Source organism: Canis lupus, chromosome X (genome assembly GCF_011100685.1).
Source record: "Canis lupus familiaris isolate Mischka breed German Shepherd chromosome X, alternate assembly UU_Cfam_GSD_1.0, whole genome shotgun sequence".
NCBI lineage: Eukaryota > Metazoa > Chordata > Mammalia > Carnivora > Canidae > Canis > Canis lupus.
Window position 1 is genome coordinate 124,098,776 of NC_049260.1, and position 21,673 is coordinate 124,120,448.

Below are 21,673 nucleotides of genomic sequence, written 5' to 3' on the forward strand. Positions count from 1 at the left end.
GGACAAAAGTGCGGCTATCTATTAAAAATAGAAACATATATCCTGTGACTCAAAAGTTCCAGTTTGAGGTCAGTGAACTTGAAGATAGGTCAACAGAATCTATCCACTTTGCAGACAAGATGGAGAAAGAAAATAATTTGATAAAAATATTAAGGCGTGTAGGACGATACCAAAATGTCATTCATGTAATTAGAGACTCAGGAAAGGAGACAGAGAATAGGGTAGAAAATTCTTTTGAAGAAATAATGACCACAATCTTTGCAATTTGTAAAACTAAGTTTACAGATCTAGGAAGATCACTGAATCCCAAGTAGGATAAACATGAAGAAAATCACAGCCAGGGAAAAGTAACGTATGAGGGGAGAATAATTCAGTGGAATGTTAATTTAGCTATTATGAAGGCCAGAAGATTGTAAAACAATATTTTCAAAGTGCTAAAGGGAATAAAAAGCACTCTCAGCACAGAGTTGTATATCTAGGAAAATTAACCTTCAAAAGTAAAGACTGTGGGACGCCTGGGTGGCTCAGCAGTTGAGTGTCTGCCTTTGGCTCAGGGCGTGATCCCAGTCCCGGGATTGAGTCCCACATCGGGCTCCCCAGAGGGAGCCAGCTTCTCCCTCTGCCTGTGTGTCTGCCTCTCTCATGAATAAATATAAATAAAGTCTTTTAAAAAAACGAAAGTAAAGACTGTGATATGCCTGTTTAAAGCAAAAATTATAGCATTTTTATGTGTAAAGTGTGTAGATGCAATACATATGGAAATGCTAGCATACAGGGTGGCGGGGTGATACATGTGCCTATCCAGTGCGTAACAGCTGGGGTCAGGACCACTACGATGTCCGTGCTATTGAGGCTGGGACCTTATGTAGACCTACAGGTAAGTAGGACTTAGTAAGATTGGTGTGACACTTACCTTTTGGCAATCTCCCTGTGTGCAGAGGAGTGACATAATTGATCCCATGAGGGTAGATGTTATATGGCCGGCTGGCTTGATTCTTAAATATAATCTGAAAGTATAAATGAAATAGAAGATCAAATCGTAAAACAACTCGGATCAACAGGAAGTGTGGCCTATTTCCTGAAAACAAAAGCTGCCTTATACCCGTATCACAGGGGTTTGTTCTTGCCATATAATTGCTCAGGCAGCAACTTTGCTTTTTTACTCGAGGCCCCTTTCCACTTCTTTACAGTTATTTCAATTGCTTCAGGAAGTATTTCTTGTACCCTCTCACCTTCATTGAAATCTGAAGGTCTGCTGAGGACAGTGTTTCCCCTCAGCTTTATTTCACCATTTGGGCACTAAATTCCCCAAGAGTGAAGAGGAAAACTGTGACGCAGGTGATAACATCCTCACCGAATGAGGAGGCATGAGCAGGAGGAAGGGTGGCAGTCAGCACTACCTGATCATATGAGGAAGGATGAAGAGCAGTAACATGGAGGCAACAGTTAAGAACACTGGACACACCAACCCAGTCTCCAGATCTGAGCTTGGCCATGATGTGAGGATATAAAACCAACTTCCACCTGCATTATTGTCTTAAAATCCACTCATTTGGTAAAACCCATTAAACAGCCTATATTCATTGTCTGCATTTAAGCAGCAGAATGACGTACAAGAAAAATCACGTAGCTCTGCAGTCAGCCTTTTAAAATTCGTGATCACAAATCTCAAATGAGCACTCAAGCTACCTACCTATCATATTAGGTTTTCCTAGAAATTCACCTTCCTACTTATTAAGTTGATTAATTTTTGGTTTCAGATTCTCACTCTCAGGTGTTACTGTTTTCACCAAGAAAGGAACTTCCTTGCCCTCCCACCGTCAAATCTACCCACCTCCATGCATGTGAAAATTACTACTATCTAATGCCAACATCTCTTTTTTCTAGTAAACAATAAGTTTGCAGCATCTTCCATTTTAAAAACGTCCTTTTGGAGCAGAATAGAGAGCCACACAAATATCAACTAATTTTTGACAAAGAATCAGAAGGCAATAAAATGGTGCAAAGATAATCTTTTCAGCAAATGTTGCTGGAACAACCGGATAGCCACATGCAAAAAACAGAAAAACTAACCTCAAAGGAATCACATATCTACATACTTTTTAAAGAACTCTTCTGTATGTGATCAATATCTCTACTTCTCCATTTATTTATTTAATCATTTATCTACATCAGTAAAGATTCATGGATATTAATCAAATACTACTTTACTTTGTTGCTCCAGTTCTTCCATCGCAGCCATTAGCAGCTCTGTCAGTTGGCTCCTATGTTCCTTTGGCATTGTCCCACTCTTTTATTTTTCTGAGTACTTTCTCACTATATTAAAAGTTCATACTGATGTCTCCAACTCTAATCCAGAATCACATGATTTATTCTAGCCTAATTATATTATGACCCTCTCCAACAATGAGAAATCTGGCTCTCATCAAGTGTCATCCATTTATTTAATCTTCAAAGAATAACAGTTTTATTTCTTTCCAATCTGAAAGCTTTATTTTTCTCCCTAAAACACTGGCTAAGTTTTTTAGTAAAATACAAATACAGGTGCGTTTTATCCTGATCTGTAACAGGAGGATTCTGAATTTCACCATAAGTATGATGGTGACTATAGGTTTTCTGCAGATCTTTATTAGGATAAGGATGTCCCTTGCAATCCCTATTTCTTATGTCTTTTTATTATGTCTTACTTATTTTCTACATATAAGATCATGTCATCTGCAAATAAAGATAGTATTATTTCTTCCTTTCTAATCCGATGCCTGTAATTCCTGTTTTTTTTTTTTAAGATTTTATTTATTTATTCATGAGAGACACAGGGAGAGGCAGAGACAAAGGCAGAGGGCGAGGCAGGCTCCATGCAGGGAGCCCCATGTGGGACTTGATCCTGAGTCTCCAGGATCATGCCCTGGGCAGAAGGCAGATGACCAACCACTGAGCCACCCAGGTGACTCCTAATTCCTATTTTTGTTTTGTTCGTTTTACTTACTGTGCTGGTTTCCAATACAATATTAAATAGAAGTGACAAGAGTAAACTTAATTTTTTTCTCAATCTTAGGGAGAAAACACTCTTTCACCATATAATAAATTTTCTTAGATGTTCTTCACTAAGTTAAGGCCCTTGTCTTCTGTTGCTAGTTCAGACTTTTTCTCATCATGAACGGGTAGTGGATTTTGTCAAACTGTATTTCTCTACCTGTTACACAGTCATGTGCTTTTTGTTTTTTATCTGATTAATATGGTGTATTGCCTTAATGTTCATATATCCTGGGATAAATCCCACTTGATCATGGTGTATATTCCTTTTAAAGTGCTGCTAGATACTAATGTGTCGTGGAAGGCTTTTATGTCTATATTCATAAGGGATATTGGACTACAGTTTTCTTTAACACTTGAGACTTGTCCTATGGCATAATGTATGGTCTGTCCTGGATAAGGTTTTATGTGCACTTGGGAGGAATGTATATTCTACTGGGAGGTGGAACAGTCCATCCACTGTTCTATAGATGTCTGTTAGGGACCAGTTGATTTATAGACAAAGGAAATTAGCCATTTGTCAATAACTGTTGAATCTGAATGATGGGTTCAAAGACCTTTATTTTATTCGTTTTTAAAGATTTTATTTATTTATTAATGAGAGACACACAGAGAGAGAGGCAGAGACACAGGCAGAGGAAGAAGCAGGCTCCATGCAGGGAGCCCAATGTGGGATTTGATCCTGGGACTCCAGCATCATTCATGGCCTGGGCTGAAGGCAGACGCTAAACTGCTGAGTCACCCAGGGATCCCCAAGATGTTTATTTTGTTATTCCACCTGTAGGTATGTTTGAAATTTTTCATGTAAAAAATAATCCTCGCATTCTTACATTGATAGAAAAGTTTAATAGGATTCAAGATGTCCAAGGCTAACTTTAATTAAAAAATGAGGTAGATCTGTATATCTTGATGTGAAATGATATTCAAGATATATTGTGAACTTTAAAAAAATCAAGGTACAGAATAATTTACATAGTGCTCCTGTTTTTGTTTAAAATATGGACATAACACATATATTTATATGCTATTTCTAGAAGAAGATATTAAAACTGACAGTAATGATTGCCTATCAGACTATGGGATTAGAAGTCTAGGAGGGAGAAAAATTTGCCTTTCACTATATACATATTTACCTTTTGAATTATTTTCACTGGATAATTCAAAAATAGGTAAATAAAATTTAGAAAGAAAAATTGAAGGATAGGTAAAATGGTTTTTTTGGGATAGCTAAAATGTTAAATACAATCAGGAAAGACTTACTCTACAAATAATCAAAATATAGGACAAGGTTGCAGTCATCAAGACAGTGTGGTAACAGATCAATTTAAGAAAGCAGGGATCCCTGGGTGGCGCAGCGGTTTGGCGCCTGCCTTTGGCCCAGGGCGCGATCCTGGAGACCCGGGATCGAATCCCACGTCGGGCTCCCGGTGCATGGAGCCTGCTTTTCCCTCTGCCTGTGTCTCTGCCTCATTCTCTCTCTCTCTCTCTGTGACTATCACAAATAAATAAAAAAATTTAAAAAAAAGAAAGCAGATTTTAGCAATTTAGTATATCATAAAGAAGACATTTTTAAATTAGTGAAGAAAGGGTCAATTGTGTCAGTCAGGTCTCATTTGGGGAAATACATATTTGACACTATATACTACAACCAAAAGTAACTTCCAGAGCAATTAAAACCCTTACTGTAAAAATAAAACTAGAAAAGTAAAAGAATAAAATATAATAGACTATTTTTTCTAAATATTTTATTTATTTATTCATGAGAGACACACAGAGAGAGAGAGAGAGAGAGAGAGAGACAGGCAGAGGGAGAAGCAGGCTCCATGCAGGGAGCCCGATGTGGGACTCGACCCCGCGTCTCCAGGATCAGGCCCTGGGCTGAAGGCGGCGCTAAACTGCTGAGCCACCCGGGCTGCCCTATACTCACATTTAAAAAACAAATTTATAATGTATATTTATTTGTATGACATTTATAATTTTTAGAAAATCATATCCATTAGAGGCAAGGGTGAATTAAGAAGCTTTTAGAAACTCAAAATTCTCCAGACTCTGTCTTCTTACTCAACCTTACTTCTCTTCTTCAACTTACCAGCAGTGTGTCTCCAACTTCTCCATAAAGTAAAGGTCCCAGGATTCCTGATTCATACTGAATAGCTTCACGAGTCTTAAATGTCTCATCTGTGTATGCCACAAATCGGACTTTTTTGTACTTCTTACCAATCCGCTGAGGACCATTGTTCAAATACAGATTTTTATGACTTCTGCATGAGACATAAATAGATGAGATGTTGGGATGGAGAATTCTAGGTAGAGGACAGGTGACTAAAATCCATCTCTAAAACAGCTGAAATTACTTAATTGATGGAAAGGAGTGAGAAAAATACAAGTATCCCTGATGCTTAGCTATGTTAGCAATGCTTATATTATTTGATTCTATACCGGTACCTAACTGTAAACACGGCTTGAGAATTTGTTGTTTTGAATCATTGAAAATAACCTTTTGAAAATGAGGAAGAATTAGTATCAAGAGTTAAAAGATGCTTACCTATCATTGGGGGTGGGGCCTGAGGGAGCATAGTCCCAGTCCTCCTCCTCAGCAGCAATATAGTGGACCCAAGTTTTAGGATGCTTCTTGGCAACTGAGCGGATTTGGATAAAGGGAGAAGAGCTGTCGTCATCAAAGCTAACTACGTCCATGTCAGAATCATAAAGACCATCATCATAATCTTTATCTTCATTATTTTTCATGCGCAGCTGGGGTTCCTCTGGGCAGCTATCTACTTTGACATAAGCTTCCATACCATCTGGAGTCGGACAAAACAAACAATGTTAGGGTCCTATAAGACTTCCTTGCTTTAACTTCTACAACTTCATGGTCTCTCATTAAGCCTTCAAGGCCCTCTCCTAAGTGTTCCCTTCCCCACACCAATACCCTTATCTTGCCACTCTCCTAGAGAAATCACCTCCCCCGTAGTACCCACCATTTCCCTTCTGCCTAATTATCCTCCAATGTATGTTTATCCCTTTTTCAAGACTCACTCATTTGTTCTTGGAATATATATGAATATTTCCTTTCTGGAATTGACTGTGAACCTATCACTCTCCAACTCCCTGATTATAAACAAGCAGACTTGAGAAACTGTGTATTTTCAGCATGTGGATGCCTAGGTCAGACCAACTCTCCATTCTGGCAGTTACCTAATGATTTCTATATACGTTCCATTGAATATGATACAAACCATTGATTTAGTAAGTTTATTAGGAAATATGTCAGTGTAGATATATATTTTAAGACATTCCAAGTTCATAAAAACATGAAAAGGTAAAACTTAAGAGTTAGGGAAATATATGTGATATACTTTAAGAGCATGTCTGTTTGTGACTAGTTGTAAGCCCTACAGCAAGTCTATTCAACAATGTCAATCTCATCTTTGGCTTTATAAAATGTGGATTATAATAATTTCCACCCAATCTATGCCATACAGCTATTGTGAAGATCAATACTAAAAAGGCAGACTTATTTACTGGATGATGGGGAATAGGATAGATTTCAGAAGCAGCAAAGAACTAGTTTGGGATTCAGGCAGCTTTAAACATTATTCATTCTAGATCTAAAAATGAAAGGTTTTGTCTGTGGTCCAATAAGACAAAGCATTTTTCTGAAAAATGAGAATTAAAATCAGTGGAAAGAAGTCAAAATAATAAAGCAAAACATAAGTAAACTCCTCAAACTAGATAACAACCAATCTGCATACAAGCAAATGACCTATTCCTCTGTGCCTATAGGATCAACTTCCTTTGTTCCCTAACATCTTGTTAAAATTCCCATAAATGTCATGTAACAGATGAGGAAAAGAGGTCCCTATTCTTCATCACTACAGAGGACTATAAATGAAGCCACCCATAGAATCTAAGGGGAAAATGGTGGACGCAAGGCAAGATCAAATCTCCTCTCCAAGGCAACTGGGGAATCTGAAGACAGGGTTGATGCAAGAGGGCCAGAGCAGACCAGTACTCTTAGACACACAACATGAGGCCTCCTTGACATTTCTCCCCAGCAGCCCTCAATGCTGCAACAAAGACAATGTGAAGAGTTAGCAGAGCGAATCTACGAGAAGGAAAATGGGCTGCGACGGTCACGTTACATGAGCTTTCAGCTTGTAGCTACAAATGAGGTCACGTTAACAGGAATTTGAAACTGTAAGTATTATCGTCACAATTTACTTACACAGGACCTTCAACCCTTTGCAAAGTCCTCATTAAGACATCTTTGCAGACCTCACATCATGGTTTACATGTGCTCACCAACTTCCACTGCCACGCTGCTTCTCCCCATGTCCAGTGTCCCCGAAAGGCTCTGTGTTTGCCAGGTCTCTCATCTCCTATGAGGTGTCGAGGGAGTGCCTCCGTGTACACCAGTACATGGTTTCAGAGTGAGAACTGCAGTATCCTCTTGTCTGGACATCACTACTGCTAGCCTGCAGTCCTTATGGCTACAACCTAGGCAATGCTGAGCTTTTTTTTATTTCCTTAAATTTCTCATAAAATGTATCTTCAGCTATGACCTGCAATCCTTCTCTCCATAGTATTGAAGCCTAGTAAATGGGATCTGGCCAGGAAATCTATGATATACTGTCCTCCCCACTTTCACCACCTCATTTGTCCCTAAAATGTCTCCCCTCTGCTATTACAGGCATTTAAGCTGAAAATTCACCAGTACTACTAACACTCAAGCGCTCTTACATTCAAGGTGAAATCTTATACTGGATAGTGGACAGTAAAAGTAGACCTGAATATTTATAATACACATTTTTAGGATCAACAGATATTACCATGTTGATGGGAAGGGATATGACAAAACAGTAGAAACTGGCCAAGGTCCATCAGGAATGTCTGAGCAGTAAGGAAAGTAATTGGTGAGATCTCCAAGGAGGCCTGGCGGTGGTTCCTCACAAGAAATGTGTGACCTTCGAGAAAAATTGAGTGCACTTCGGGGGTGGTGCCCATTCCAATCACATGCCAATAGACTGATCTCTTGTGACACACAGTAAGACCTGTAACATAGGAGTGAGAGAGTTATGGTCAAGAAGTAGACAATTTGAAATGGAAAACACTTTCTAGGATAGGATGGACAAATTGACCTTCTAATTTTATTATGGACTTGGAATCAAACTTTCTAAGAATGCTGGCGTACTGCCAAACCAATAGCTCTTACCAATGTCATCAATGAGTGCCATGCTGCTAAATCCAATGGACACTTTTCAATCATCTGCACCCGGTGACCACTCATTCCTTCCTGAAATTCTCTTCCTCCCTTGGCCTTTGTGCCAACACCCCTCTGGGTTTTATTTCCCTATGGTTTAGATAGCTCCTTCTTCTGTTTCCTTTCCTGACCCTTCATTAAACAATGGACTACCTAGGACTCAGCTCGAGACCTTATTCTCTTGTTAATCAATATTTTTTTCTTTTTTTTAAATATATTTTTTTCTTTGAACAATGTCAAAATTATGCAAGTGAGAATTATTCTTCTCACCATTCTCATTTCTCACATCCATTCTGACACTAATCATGGCACTATAATGAATTATACTAATATTTATTGAGCACTTGTTTTGTATCAAGCACTATCCAAACTGTTTTACAAGTTTTAACTCATTCAGCTCCAGTAACGATCTGAATGGAGAAGCTATCAAGGAGAGGAAACTGATGCCCAGAGAGGTTAATTAACTCACTCAAACTGGAACCCAAGCAACTGTATGTTTAAATCGTACACTGTGAACTACTAGGGCACAGCTGTCTCATATTTTGGCTCCTGAAGCTTTCAAATATACATATTTTTCACCATTATTAGTGCCCACTATCTTAATCCAAGCTAGGTACCACTGTCTCTTGTCTTTGTCTCAAGTTCAAACTCTCTAGTAAGGCCTAGAAAGCCTTGAATGGTATTGGCAACTGAGGTCTCTGTGTGGGACATGCCTTTGTATGGTGCCTTCACTCCCAGGTGAAGCTTTAACATCTTCTTTTTGTTCTCTGAAATTCTACAATTGTGATTTTGTGTGGGGATCTTTTTCAATTTATCTTGCTGAGAAATTTGAATATGAAGACTCAAATATTTTCATCCTTAATACTTTCTTCTATCATTTCTCTGAATTTTAAAATCCGCTTTAGGGGCACCTGGGTGGCTCAGTGGTTGAGCATCTGCCTTCAGCTCAGGTCATGATCCCGGGGTCCTGGGATCAAGTCCCGCATCAGGCTCCCCGCGGGGAACCTGCTTCTCCCTCTGCCTGTGTCTTTGCCTCTCTCTCTGTGTCTCTCATGAATAAATGAATAAAATCCTTAAAAACAATCTTTTTTTTTAAACAATCTGTTCTTAAAATGTATTCTCAATCTCTTTTTGTTTTATTTTCTGGGAGATTTTCTCTATTGTAACTACCTTCTATTGAGCTTGACAATTATATTCTGATTTTTTTGTGAGCATACTCTTGGTTTGATTGTTTCTTTTTATCATAGAAATTGTATTATTACTTTATTGATTTAGTATCTTCTTGAACCTTTATGAAAATACTAAGTAGATCATTTGACAAGTTTTTTTAAAGTGTTATCTCTTCTTGTTCCAGAATTATTATTTTCTTTGTTTATGTTGCATATCCCTTTCATGTTTCAGGTTTTTGTTCAGTATTTGTTCATCCTTGGCTGCCCACCTATATTTAAGCAAAACGAAAGAGAAATCTGTGAGCTCTGTATACATGGGCAGGCCTGCATTTATAGGTGACTAGAAGAGGAATCTGTCACTTTAGTTCAAGGCCCCACCAGAGGCCAGCAGTCAGTGGGCTTTCCTCTGGGGATACAGAGCTGCCTGAGGAGAACCAAAGAAGAGAGCCCTGGTGGTGAATGCAGAAGACCCTCATGATTCTTTCTTGTTTTTAAATTTTTACTTATTTATTTATTTGAGAGAGAGAGAGAGAGAGAGAGAGAGAGAGAGAGAGAGAGAGAGACTGACTATATGCGCAAGAGAGCCCGCACTCATGCACATGTGGAGGAGGGAGCAGAGGGGGAGTAAGGGGTCTCCAGCAAGGTCCCCACTGAGGGCAGCGCCCAAAGCAGGGCCCAGTCTCCCGGCCCTGAGAACATGACATGAGCTGAGACAGAGTCCGAGGCTAACGGACCGAGCCCCCCCGCAGGCACCCTGACCCTGAGGATCCTTGAGCAGGTGTGTACCTACCTGGCAGAGACCTGTTTACATAGCCATTGATGGTGTGCAGCTCATGCTGGGCCTCAGCCTGTGTCAAAGACGCATTTGTTTCTGAGTGCCAACTTTTCCCTGATGAAAGAGGAGGCGAGGACGTAAGCGTCTGGGTCCCGAAAGCCCCTCCTTCTGTCCTCCCACCATCCCGTGGGGCTGAGACTGAGGACAGTCACTTCCTCTGAAGCATGTCTCAGCACAGTGGGCCTGGGTGACCTGCCCTCAAGGACAGGAGGAGAAAGGGACAAGACAGTGACCTCAAGGCAGACATTTCTTGCTCAGACTGATCAGCTCTCCCTCCATCTGTCCGTGACCATCGATGGGAAGGGATGACGGCAGATGAAAGGCAGGAGAAGAGGGGGCAAGAGGGCGGAGGAGTAGGGTCCTCAAGTCACCTGTCCCCACCAACTTACCTAGAAAACCTTCAAATCATCCTGAAAATCTACGAATTCGGCCTGAGATTTAAGGAGAAAACAGCTGGAATGCTACAGTGAGAAGAGTTCGCGCTTCTATCAAGGTAGGAAGACGGGGAAAAAGAAATAAAAAAGCATCCAAGGGGGAGGGGTCCCTGAGGAGCCGGGCTGAGGCTGGGGGGAGTGTCCCCAGGACAGGAGAGCCCCGTCCCGGAGGAGCAGGAGCTGCACCAACCTTCCCGGGCGGAAAGGGGCCTGCAGGGGGTTGGAGCAGGACCCCAGGAGGGCGGGGATGCCCTCGGGCTCCCTGGAACACTAACAGACACCTGCGCCCCAGGGAGAGTGCGCCGAGCTCCCTAAGGGCTGCAGTGTGCACGGCGGGACCCAGAGCAGCTCGGAGGGGCTCAGGCGGAGGAAGAGGCTCCACGGAGGGGGCTGCAGGGCGGGAGCAGCTCGGAGGGCTCGGGGGCGGCTCCGCGGAGGGAGCTGCGGGGCGGGAGCGCAAATCCAACAGCGCAGGCCCCGGAGCACTGGGCGCGGGGACACAGCCCAGGATCCGGCCTCCCCCCGGGACCGGCGGAAGCCAGGAGGGCCCAGGACAGCAAGGACACTCTTGCCGCCGGGGGCCCGAGCTATGTAGATCGCCCCCCACCCCAGAACATCCAGGAGCTGCTAGAGTTACTGATGGAGCTGACTCCAGGGCTGGAGAGCTGGCCGCCAGCACTCTTGTTGTTCCTCCTGGTGTCACCTTTTCCCTGGGAGTGAGCGGGGTCGCCAGGGAGCAGGGGCATCACAGGGCCAACAGCTCCCACTGAGCCATGCACCTGGCAGGGGTCGGGGCAGCTCCCCCAGGTGCACACACCTGAGAATCAGCACAGCAGGCCCCTCCCCCAGAAGACCAGCTGGAAGGACAGGGGAAGAGCAAGTTCTTGACCAAGCAGCCCTGGAAAGTTCCAGGGGAAGCCGAGGGATTTACAGTACACGAAATCAGAGGATACTCCCCCCCCCTTTTTTTTTTTGTTTTCTGTTTGCTTCCCCCTCTTTTTTTTCTTCTCTTCTCTTTTTTTTCTTCTTTTTTATCTTTTTCTTTTCTTTTTTCTCTTCTCCCTTTTTCTCCTTTTCCCAATACAACTTGTTTTTGACCACTCTGCACTGGACAAAAGGACTAGAAGGAAAAACTCACCACAAAAAAAAGAATCGGAAACAGTCCTCTCTCCCACAGAGTTACAAAATCTGGATTACAATTCAATGTCAGAAAGCCAATTCATAAGCACTATTATACAGCTACTGGTGGCTCTAGAAAAAAGCATAAAGGACTCAAGAGACTTCATGACTGCAGAATTTAGATCTAATCATGCAGAAATTAAAAATCAATTAAATGAGATGCAATCCAAACTAGAAGTCCTAACGACGAGGGTTAACGAGGTGGAAGAACGAGTGAGTGACATAGAAGACAAGCTGATGGCAAAGAGGGAAACTGAGGAAAACAGGAAAACAATTAAAAGATCATGAGGATAGGTTAAGGGAAATAAATGACAGCCTCAGGAACAAAAATCTACGTTTAATTGAGGTTCTCGAGGGCGCCGAAAGGGACAGAGGTCCAGAATATGTATTTGAACAAATCATAGCTGAAAACTTTCCTAATCTGGAAAGGGAAACAGGCATTCAGATCCAGGAAATAGAGAGATCCCCCCTAAAATCAATAAAAACCGTTCAACACCTCAACATTTAAGAGTGAAGGTTGCAAATTCCAAAGATAAAGACAAGATCCTTAAAGCAGCAAGAGACAAGAAATATCTAACTTTTATGGGGAGAAATATAGATTAACAGCAGACCTCTCCACACAGACCTGGCAGGCCAGAAAGGGCTGGCAGGATATATTCAAGGTCCTAAATGAGAAGAACCTGCAGCCAAGAATCCTTTATCCAGCAAGGCTCTCATTCAAAATAGAAGGAGAGATAAAGACCTTCAAAGATAGGCAGAAACTGAAAGAATATGTGACCACCAAGCCAGCTCTGCAAGAAATATTAAGGGGGACTCTGTAAAAGAAAGAGGAAGTCCAAGGGAACAATCCACAAAAACACTGACTGAATAGGTGTCATGATGAGACTAAATTCATATCTTTCAATAGTAACTCTGAATGTGAATGGGCTTAATGACGCCATCAAAAGGCACAGGGTGTCAGACTGGATAAAAAAGCAGAACCCATCTATTTTCTGTCTACAAGAAACTCATTTTACATGTAAGGACACCTACAGCCTGAAAATAACAGGTTGGAGAACCATGTACCATTCAAATGGTCCTCAAAAGAAAGCAGGGGTAGCCATCCTTATATCAGATAAACTAAAGTTTATCCCAAAGACTGTAGTGAGAGATGAAGAGGGACACTGTATCATACTTCAAGGATCTTCCAACAAGAGGACCTAACAATCATAAATATTTATGCCCCGAATGCGGGAGCTGCCAAGTATATCAAACAATTAATAACCAAAGTTAAGACATACTTAGATAATAATACACTTATACTTGGTGACTTGAATGTAGCGCTTTCTACAATCGACAGGTTTTCTAAGCACAATATCTCCAAAGAAACAAGAGCTTTAAATGATACACTGGACCAGATGGATGTCACAGATACCTACAGAACTTTACATCCAAATGCAACTGAATACACATTGTTCTCAAGTGCACATGGAACTTTCTCCAGAATAGACCACATACTGGGTCACAAATCAGGTCTTAACCGATACCAAAAGATTGGGATCGTCCCCTGAATATTTTCAGACCATAATGCTTTGAAACTTGAACTCAATCACAAGAAGAAATTTGGAAGAAATTCAAACATGTGGAGCATCCTGCTAAAAGATGAAAGGGTCAACCAGGAAATTAGAGAAGAATTTTAAAAATTCATGGAAACTAATGAGAATGAAGACACAACCATTCAAAATCTTTGGGATACAGCAAAAGCAGTCTTGAGGGGGAAATACATTGCAATACAAGCATCCCTCAAAAAATTGGAAAAAACTCAAATACACAAGCTAATCTTGCACCTAAAGGAACTGGAGAAAGAACAGCAAATAAAACCTACACCAAAAAAAAAAAAAAAACAAAACAAAACCTACACCAAGCAGAAGAGAGTTAATTAAGATTCGAGCAGAACTCAATGAAATAGAGACTAGAAGAACTGTAGAACAGATCAACAAAACCAGGAATTGGTTCCTTGAAAGAATTAATAAATAGATAAACCATTAGCCAGCCTTATTAAAAACAAAAAAGATTCAAATTAATAAAATCACTAATGAAAAAGATCACCAAAAAAAAAAAAGAAAAAAAAAAGAAAAAGATCACCACCAATACCCAGGAAATACAAACGATTTTAAAAACATATTATGAGCAGCTATCCGCCAATAAATTAGGCAATCTAGAAGAAATGGACACATTTCTGGAAAACCACAAACTACCAAAACTGGAACAGGAAGAAATAGAAAACCTGAACAGGCCAATAACCAGGGAGGAAATTGAAGCAGTCATCAAAAACCTCCCAAGACACAAAAGTCCAGGGTATGGTGGCTTCCCAGGGGAGTTCTATCAAACGGTTGCAGAAGAATCAATTCCTATTCTACTAAAGCTGTTCAGAAAGATAGAATGAGACGGAATACTTCCAAACTTGTTCTCTGAGGCCAATATCATCTTAATTCCAAAACCAGAGAAAGACCCCACCAAAAAGGAGAATTATAGGCCAATATCCCTGATGAACACAGATGCAAAAATTCTCAACAAGATACTAGCCAATAGGATACAACAATACATTAAGAAGATTATTTACCATGACCAAGTGGGATGTATCCCCGGGATGCAAGGCTGGTTCAACACTCGTAAAACAATCAATGTGAAAAAAAAAAAAAAACAATCAATGTGATTGATCATATCAGCAAGAGATAAGACAAGAATCATATGATCCTTTCAATAGATACAGAGAAAGCATTGGACAAAATACAGCATCCGTTCCTGATCAAAACTCTTCAGAGTGTACGGATAGAGGGAACATTCCTCAGCATCTTCAAAGCCATCTACGAAAAGCCCACAGCAAATATCATTCTCAATGGGGAAACACTGGGAGCCTTTCCCCTCAGACCAGGAACAAGACAGGGATGTCCACTCTCACCACTGCTATTCAACATAGTACTAGAAGTCCTAGCCTCAGCAATCAGGCAACAAAAAGAAATAAAAGGCATTCAAATTGGCAAAGAAGTCAAACTCTCCTGCTTTGCAGATGACATGAGACTGGACATAGAAAACCCAAAAGACTCCACCCCAAGATTGCTAGAACTCATGCAGCAATCTGGCAGTGTGGCAGGATACAAAATCAATGCCCAGAAGTCTGTGGCATTTCTATACACTAACAATGAGACTGAAGAAAGAGAAATTAAGGAGTCAATCCCATTGACAATTGCATCCAAAAGCATAAGATACCTAGGAATAAACCTAACCAAAGAGGTAAAGGATCTATACCCTAAAAACTACAGAACACTTCTGAAAGAAATTGAGGAAGACACAAAGAGATGGAAAAATATTCCATGCTCATGGATTGGCAGAATTAATATTGTGAAAAATGTCAATGTTACCCAGGGCAATGTACACGTTTAATGCAATCCCTATCAAAATACCATGGACTTTCTTCAGAGAGGTAGAACAAATCATCTTAAGATTTGTGTGGAATCAGAAAAGACCCCGAATGCCAGGGGAATATTAAAAAAGAAAACCATAGCTGGGGGCATCACAATGCCAGATTTCCAATTGTACTAGAAAGCTGTGGTCATCAAGACAGCCTGGTCCTGGCACAAAAACAGACACATAGATCAATGGAACAGAAGAGAGAATCAAGAAGTGGACCCTCAACTTTATGGTCAACTAATATTCGACAAAGCAGGAAATGATATCCACTGGAAAAAAGACAGTCTCTTCAATAAATGGTGCTGGGAAAATTGGACATCCACATGCAGAAGAATGAAACTAGACCACTCTCTTGCACCAGACACAAAGATAAACTCAAAATGGATGAAAGATCTAAATGTGAGACAGGAGTCCATCAAAATCCTAGAGGAGAACACAGGCAACACCCTTTTTGAACTTGGCCACAGCAACTTCTTGCAAGATTCATCCATGAAGGCAAGAGAAACAAAAGCAAAAATGAACTATTGGGACTTCATCAAGATAAGAAGCTTCTGCACAGCAAAAGAAACAGTCAACAAAACTCAAAGACAACCTACAGGATGGGAGAAGATATTTGCAAATGACGTATCAGATAAAGGGCTAGTTTCCAAGGTCTATAAAGAACTTATTAAACTCAACAGCAAAGAAACAAACAATCAAATCATGAAATGGGCAAAAGACATGAACAGAAATCTCACAGAGGAAGACATAGACATGGCCAACACGCACATGAGAAAATGCTCCACATCACTGGCTATCAGGGAAATACAATTCAAAACCACAATGAGATCCCACCTCACACCAGTGAGAATGGGGAAGATTAACAAGGCAGAAACCACAAATGTTGGAGAGGATGTTGAGAAAGGGGAACCCTCTTGCCCTGTTGGTGGGAATGTGACCTGGTGCAGCCACTCTGGAAAACTGTGTGGAGGTTCCTCAAAGAGTTAAAAATAGAGCTGCCCTACAACCCAGCAATTGCACTGCTGGGGATTTACCCCAAAGATACAGATGCAGTGAAACGCCGGGACACCTGCACCCCAATGTTTATAGCAGCAATGTCCACAATAGCCAAATTGTGGAAGGAGCCTCGGTGTCCATCGACAGATGATGGATAGAGAAGCTGTGGTCTATGTATACAATGGAATATTCCTCAGCCATTAGAAACGAGAAATACCCACCATTTGCTTCAACGTGGATGGAACTGGAGGGTATTATGCTGAGTGAAGTAAGTCAATCGGAGAAGGACACACATTATATGGTCTCCTCATTCATTTGGGGAATATAAAAAATAGTGAAAGGGAATAAAGGGGAAAGGAGAGAAAATGAGTGGGAAATATCAGAGAGGGAGACAGAACATGAGAGACTCCTAACGTCTTGTTAAGATCTTGTAGTAAAGGGCGCAGCGATTTAGCACCGCCTGAAGCCCGGGGTGTGATCCTGGAGATCCGTGATCAAGTCCCACGTGGAGCCTGCTTCTCCCTCTGCCTGTGTCTCTGCCTCTCTCTCACTTTCTATAAATATATTAATAAATCTTAAAAAATAAAGATCTTTTTGTAAACGAACAAGGGGTTGTAGAAAGGGCTGGGGGTGGGGGTGACTGGGTGACGGGCACTGAGGGGGGCACTTGATGGGATGAGTACTGGGTGGGATTTCATTCTGTTCGCTCACTGACTCATTTAAAAGGGAGCAGATGGGGGGAATCCCTGGGTGGCGCAGCGGTTTGGCGCCTGCCTTCAGCCCAGGGCGTGATCCTTGAGACCCAGGATCGAGTCCCGCGTTGGGCTCCCTGCATGGAGCCTGCTTTGCCCTCGGCCTGTGTCTCTGCCTCTCTCTCTCTCTGTGTCTCTCATGAACAAGTAAGTAAAATTTTTAAAAAGAAAAAAGAAAAGGGCTCTCAGTTCCTGCGGCTCCCAATCGCTTCTTCACACGGTAGCCGTGGAAACTGAAGCAGCTGAGAGCTTTCCCACGACCTCCCTGAAGTTCACAAGAGCGAGCGCACTGGGAACACTGTCCTTGCACAGCCATCTCGCTGAAGGTGCCCCTTCGTGCCAAGGACACCTACCCCAGACCAGAAGGAGAAGGAACAACTGAACTTGGTGTGAAGGTGCAGACAGGCTTTCTAGGCAAAGGTAACAGCATAAAGAAGGGTCTGGATGCAAGAGAACAGGTGGCACTTCTCAGCGCATCGCACGGTGTGTTCCGGCTGCCTGGGCCTGTGTGGCGAGGCCAGACAGACCAGCGGTAGCAGGGGGCCGGCGGCGACACTGGCCAGGAGATGCAGAAGCGGCAGTGTGGGAAGACAGGACGGCAGGGGTGACTGTGTGGTTGCTTATATGACAGTCATGGTACGAGCAGGCGGTGCAAAAATTCCGACACTACTGATGACCTACTCTGCACCATGTAATGTTCTAAGTTAGTAAACGTATTATTTTATAAAGATTTTATTTATGTATTAGAGAGAGACAGAACAAGAGCAGGGGGAGGGAGAAGCAGGCTCCCTACTGAGCAGTCCCCCCCTCACCCAAGATCATGACCTGAGGCCAAGGCAGGTCCTTAACTGACTGAGCCACCCACATGCCCCTAAGCTACTAGATGTAAATCGCTTACTTCATTCCCACAAGTACCCAATGAAGAAAGTACCATTATTTCAATATTCAGTTTGAGCAAACTGAGACCCACAGATGTGTAGTGACTTGCCAAAGTAACTTAAAAGGAAGACTGGGTGACGGGCACTGACGTGGGCACTTGACGGGATGAGCCCTGGGTGTTATTCTATATGTTGGCAAATTGAAGACCAATAAAAAATAAATTTATAGAAAAAAAGGAAGGAAGAGAACACAGGCCTACTCATAGAAGCAGACAGGACAATGCCTGTTGCCGGGAGCGGAGGGGTGGGGGAAATGGGGGATTATTGTGTAAAGACCACAAACTTCAGTTTTACGATGAATAAGTTCCAGGGACCGACTATACAGTCTTGATAACTCTAGTTAATAATACTGTCTTGAACATGGAAAATATGCTAAGGGAGTAGATTACAGCCGCACTCATCACACACAAACTTAGGAGATGGACATGTTGATTTAGCCTGACTATAGCAACCATTTATTATCTTTTCTATATCAGATCATCATGTTGTACCCCTTCAATATGCACTTTTATTAAAATTCTCTTAAAAAGGGATCCCTGGGTGGCGCAGCGGTTTGGCGCCTGCCTTTGGCCCAGGGCGCGATCCTGGAGACCCGGGATCGAATCCCACGTCGGGCTCCCGGTGCATGGAGCCTGCTTCTCCCTCTGCCTGCGTCTCTGCCTCTCTCTCTCTCTCTCTCTGTGTGACTATCATAAATAAATAAAAATTTAAAAAAATAAGAGGAAAATCTTATAAAAAAATTCTCTTAAAAAGACACATGAAGGGCAGCCCCAGTGGCCCAGCGGTTTGGTGCCACCTTCAGTCCAGGGTGTGATCCTGGAGACCCCGGGATCGAGTCCCACGTTGGGCTCCCTGCAGGGAGCCTGCTTCTCCCTCTGCCTGTGTCTCTGCCTCTCTCTCTCTGTACCTCTCATGAATAAATAAAATAAAATCTTAAAAAAAAGACACATGAAGAGACACTCAAAATTACTGATCATCAAAATCTAAACTGCAATGAGACACCACCTCACATTAGTCAAAAATGGCTAGTATCAAAAAGACATGAGATGGGACGCCTGGGTGGCTCAGCAGTTGAGCCTCTGCCTTTGACTCAGGGCATGATCTCGGAGTCCTGGGACCAAGTCCCACATCGGGCTCCCTGCATGGAGCCTGCTTCTCCTTCTGCCTGTGTCTCTGCCTCCCTCTCTGTCTCTCATGAATAAATAAATAAAATCTTTTAAAAAAAAAGACAAGAGATAACAGCTGTTAGTGACGATGTGGAGAAAAAGGAAGCCTCATGCATTGTTGGTGGGAATGCAAAGTGGTGTAGCCACTGTGGAAAACAGTATGGGCAGTCCTCAAAACATTAAAAATAGAACTACCATATGATCCATTAATTCCACTTCTGAGTATTCACCCAAAAAATACAACACCACTAATCCAATGGGATACCTACACCCCTATGTTTATTGCAGCATTATTTACAATAGCCAAGATATAGAAGCAGCCCAAGTGTCCATCAATAGATGAATGGATAAAAAAGTCATGGTATGTGTGTATGGCATATATATATGCCATAAAAAAGAATGAGATCTCACCATTTGCAGCAAAATGGATGGGCCTAGAGAGGATTTCACTTAAGCTAAATGAAGTAAGTCAGAGAAAGAGAAATAGTATTTTTCTCAAATGCTATATGGCTTCACTTTTACGTAGAATCTAAAAGACACAAAAAAAGCAGAAACAGACCCACAAACACAGAGAACAAGCTGGTAGCGGACAGATGGGGGATTAGGGGATGGGCAAATGGGTAAAGGGGGTTAAGAGATACATACTTCCAGTTATAAAATAAATCAGTCACAGGAATGAGAAGTACAGCCTAGGGAATACAGTCAACACCACTGCAAAACACTTACAATGGTGAGCATTATGAACTGCTCGTATCACTGGGCTCGATGCCTGCAACTAATATATGTTGACTACACTTTGATTAAAAATCTTTTTAAAATTTAGATTAAAAATGAAATTTTCTAAAAAAGATAGAAGGTATTTTAAAATTAGAGCTAAAAGTCTTTCTTAATGAATTTAATGAGGGGGACGAGTCCAGCCAGTTACCCAGCTCCTCTATCTTCTTACCTGTTGCTCCCAATGGAACTCAGATTGTATTTTTTTTGAAATTCAGTTTCACCCCCATCTCCTTCACTCCTAAACAGTAGTTTATGATCTTTCTATATTCCTCTGGACAATAGCAGCCCTCATTCTCAAATACCAGATTAAATTAATATATCTCATTTTTTTCAGGAGCCCCCAAAGCAGATTGCAGTTCACTAACCTTCATCAAATACAGCAAAAAGTAGGACAAATTCCTGCAAGGTCTGTGTCCTTTCTTTGGCCAGACTCCCTGAAAAAGAAGTGAGAGCATTTATCTTCTATTGAAAATCCTATCATAGGAAATCAACACTAGGAGACATCACTTCATCTACTACTTCGTCTCTTGGTCTGCTAACTTGACCATAGCACCGCTTCTTTGGTGTCAGGTGTCCTATACCAGTTCTTCTAAAACTATTCAGGGTAAACGATTCTTTTTCACTTCAAATCTGTTGCAGACCAGTACTTTTGTAAAATACAAGAAAAATGAATTACTAAGAAAATGAAATTAAAGAGACATGTAAAATACAAGCCCATAAAATCCTATTTCATATATATGTATGTATTCCGCACAAACATTAAAGAGAAAAAGAATTACAAAAACTGTAAATACTGTTCATGAAAAGTGTGCACAGAGGCAATTAAATATAGACGATTTCTATTATGCTTTTAAGTTTTTTTTACTTTTGCAACTGTGAATACACCAAGTATTATGACCAAAATAACAATGATCAATATTAAATACCTATAATCACACTTTAAGTGAGCACCATGTGTATCAATATTCTAAGTTATTAATGTTACAACTGGACCTGCTTCATGCTTTACTTAGTGAATTTGTTGACCGTCTTTCTTAGCATTATATTTCTTCATTTGATTGGGGAGTTTTCTTTGCAGGTTTAAGAAGGAAGATTTTTGTTTATGAGCTTCTCCTTTTTTCTTGTACCCCTGACACTTGAAAGCAAATCTTAGATTAACATCTATGCAAATTTAAAATACAGGTAAAGCTGTCTGAAAACATTTGAATTCTTTTTATTTTTAAAATCACCAAATAGTGAAATTGACTTTTACTTTTGGTGTTTAAGTCTATGGGTCTGAACAAGGTATAGATTCATGAAACCACCAACCATCAGGACACAGAAAAGTTGTAACATGCCCCCAAATTCCCTCCCTCTATCCCTTTATAGACACATATATAGCTATATATAGAGGGAGACAGTCATAGGTATGGTTATAACCTTGGCAACCACTGATTTGTTCTGCATTGCAGTATTTTTGTATTTTTCAGATTGTCGTATAAATGGAACCATACAGTATATAACCTTCTGAGATTGACTTTTTTACTCAGTATAAAGCTTTTGAGATTCATCCATTTTGTTGCATGTAAAAGTACTTCATTCTGTTTTATTGACGTGGAGTATTTCACGGTACGGATGTACCACGATTTGTTTGACTATTCACTTGTTGAAGGACATTTAGGTTGTTTCCAGCCCTTGGCCA

The 21,673-nt window shown here is 41.2% G+C and overlaps 1 protein-coding gene across 1 annotated transcript in view; it reads right to left on the minus strand.

The window, feature by feature from the left end:
* The window catches only part of F8 (coagulation factor VIII), a 174,125-nt gene that overhangs the window by 111,147 nt on the left and 41,305 nt on the right, over positions 1 to 21,673 (minus strand). The window contains 6 exon segments of the mRNA NM_001003212.1: positions 914 to 1,007; positions 5,123 to 5,294; positions 5,579 to 5,837; positions 7,866 to 8,087; positions 10,256 to 10,354; positions 20,358 to 20,426. Of these exon segments, the coding sequence (NP_001003212.1) occupies positions 914 to 1,007; positions 5,123 to 5,294; positions 5,579 to 5,837; positions 7,866 to 8,087; positions 10,256 to 10,354; positions 20,358 to 20,426 (915 nt within the window).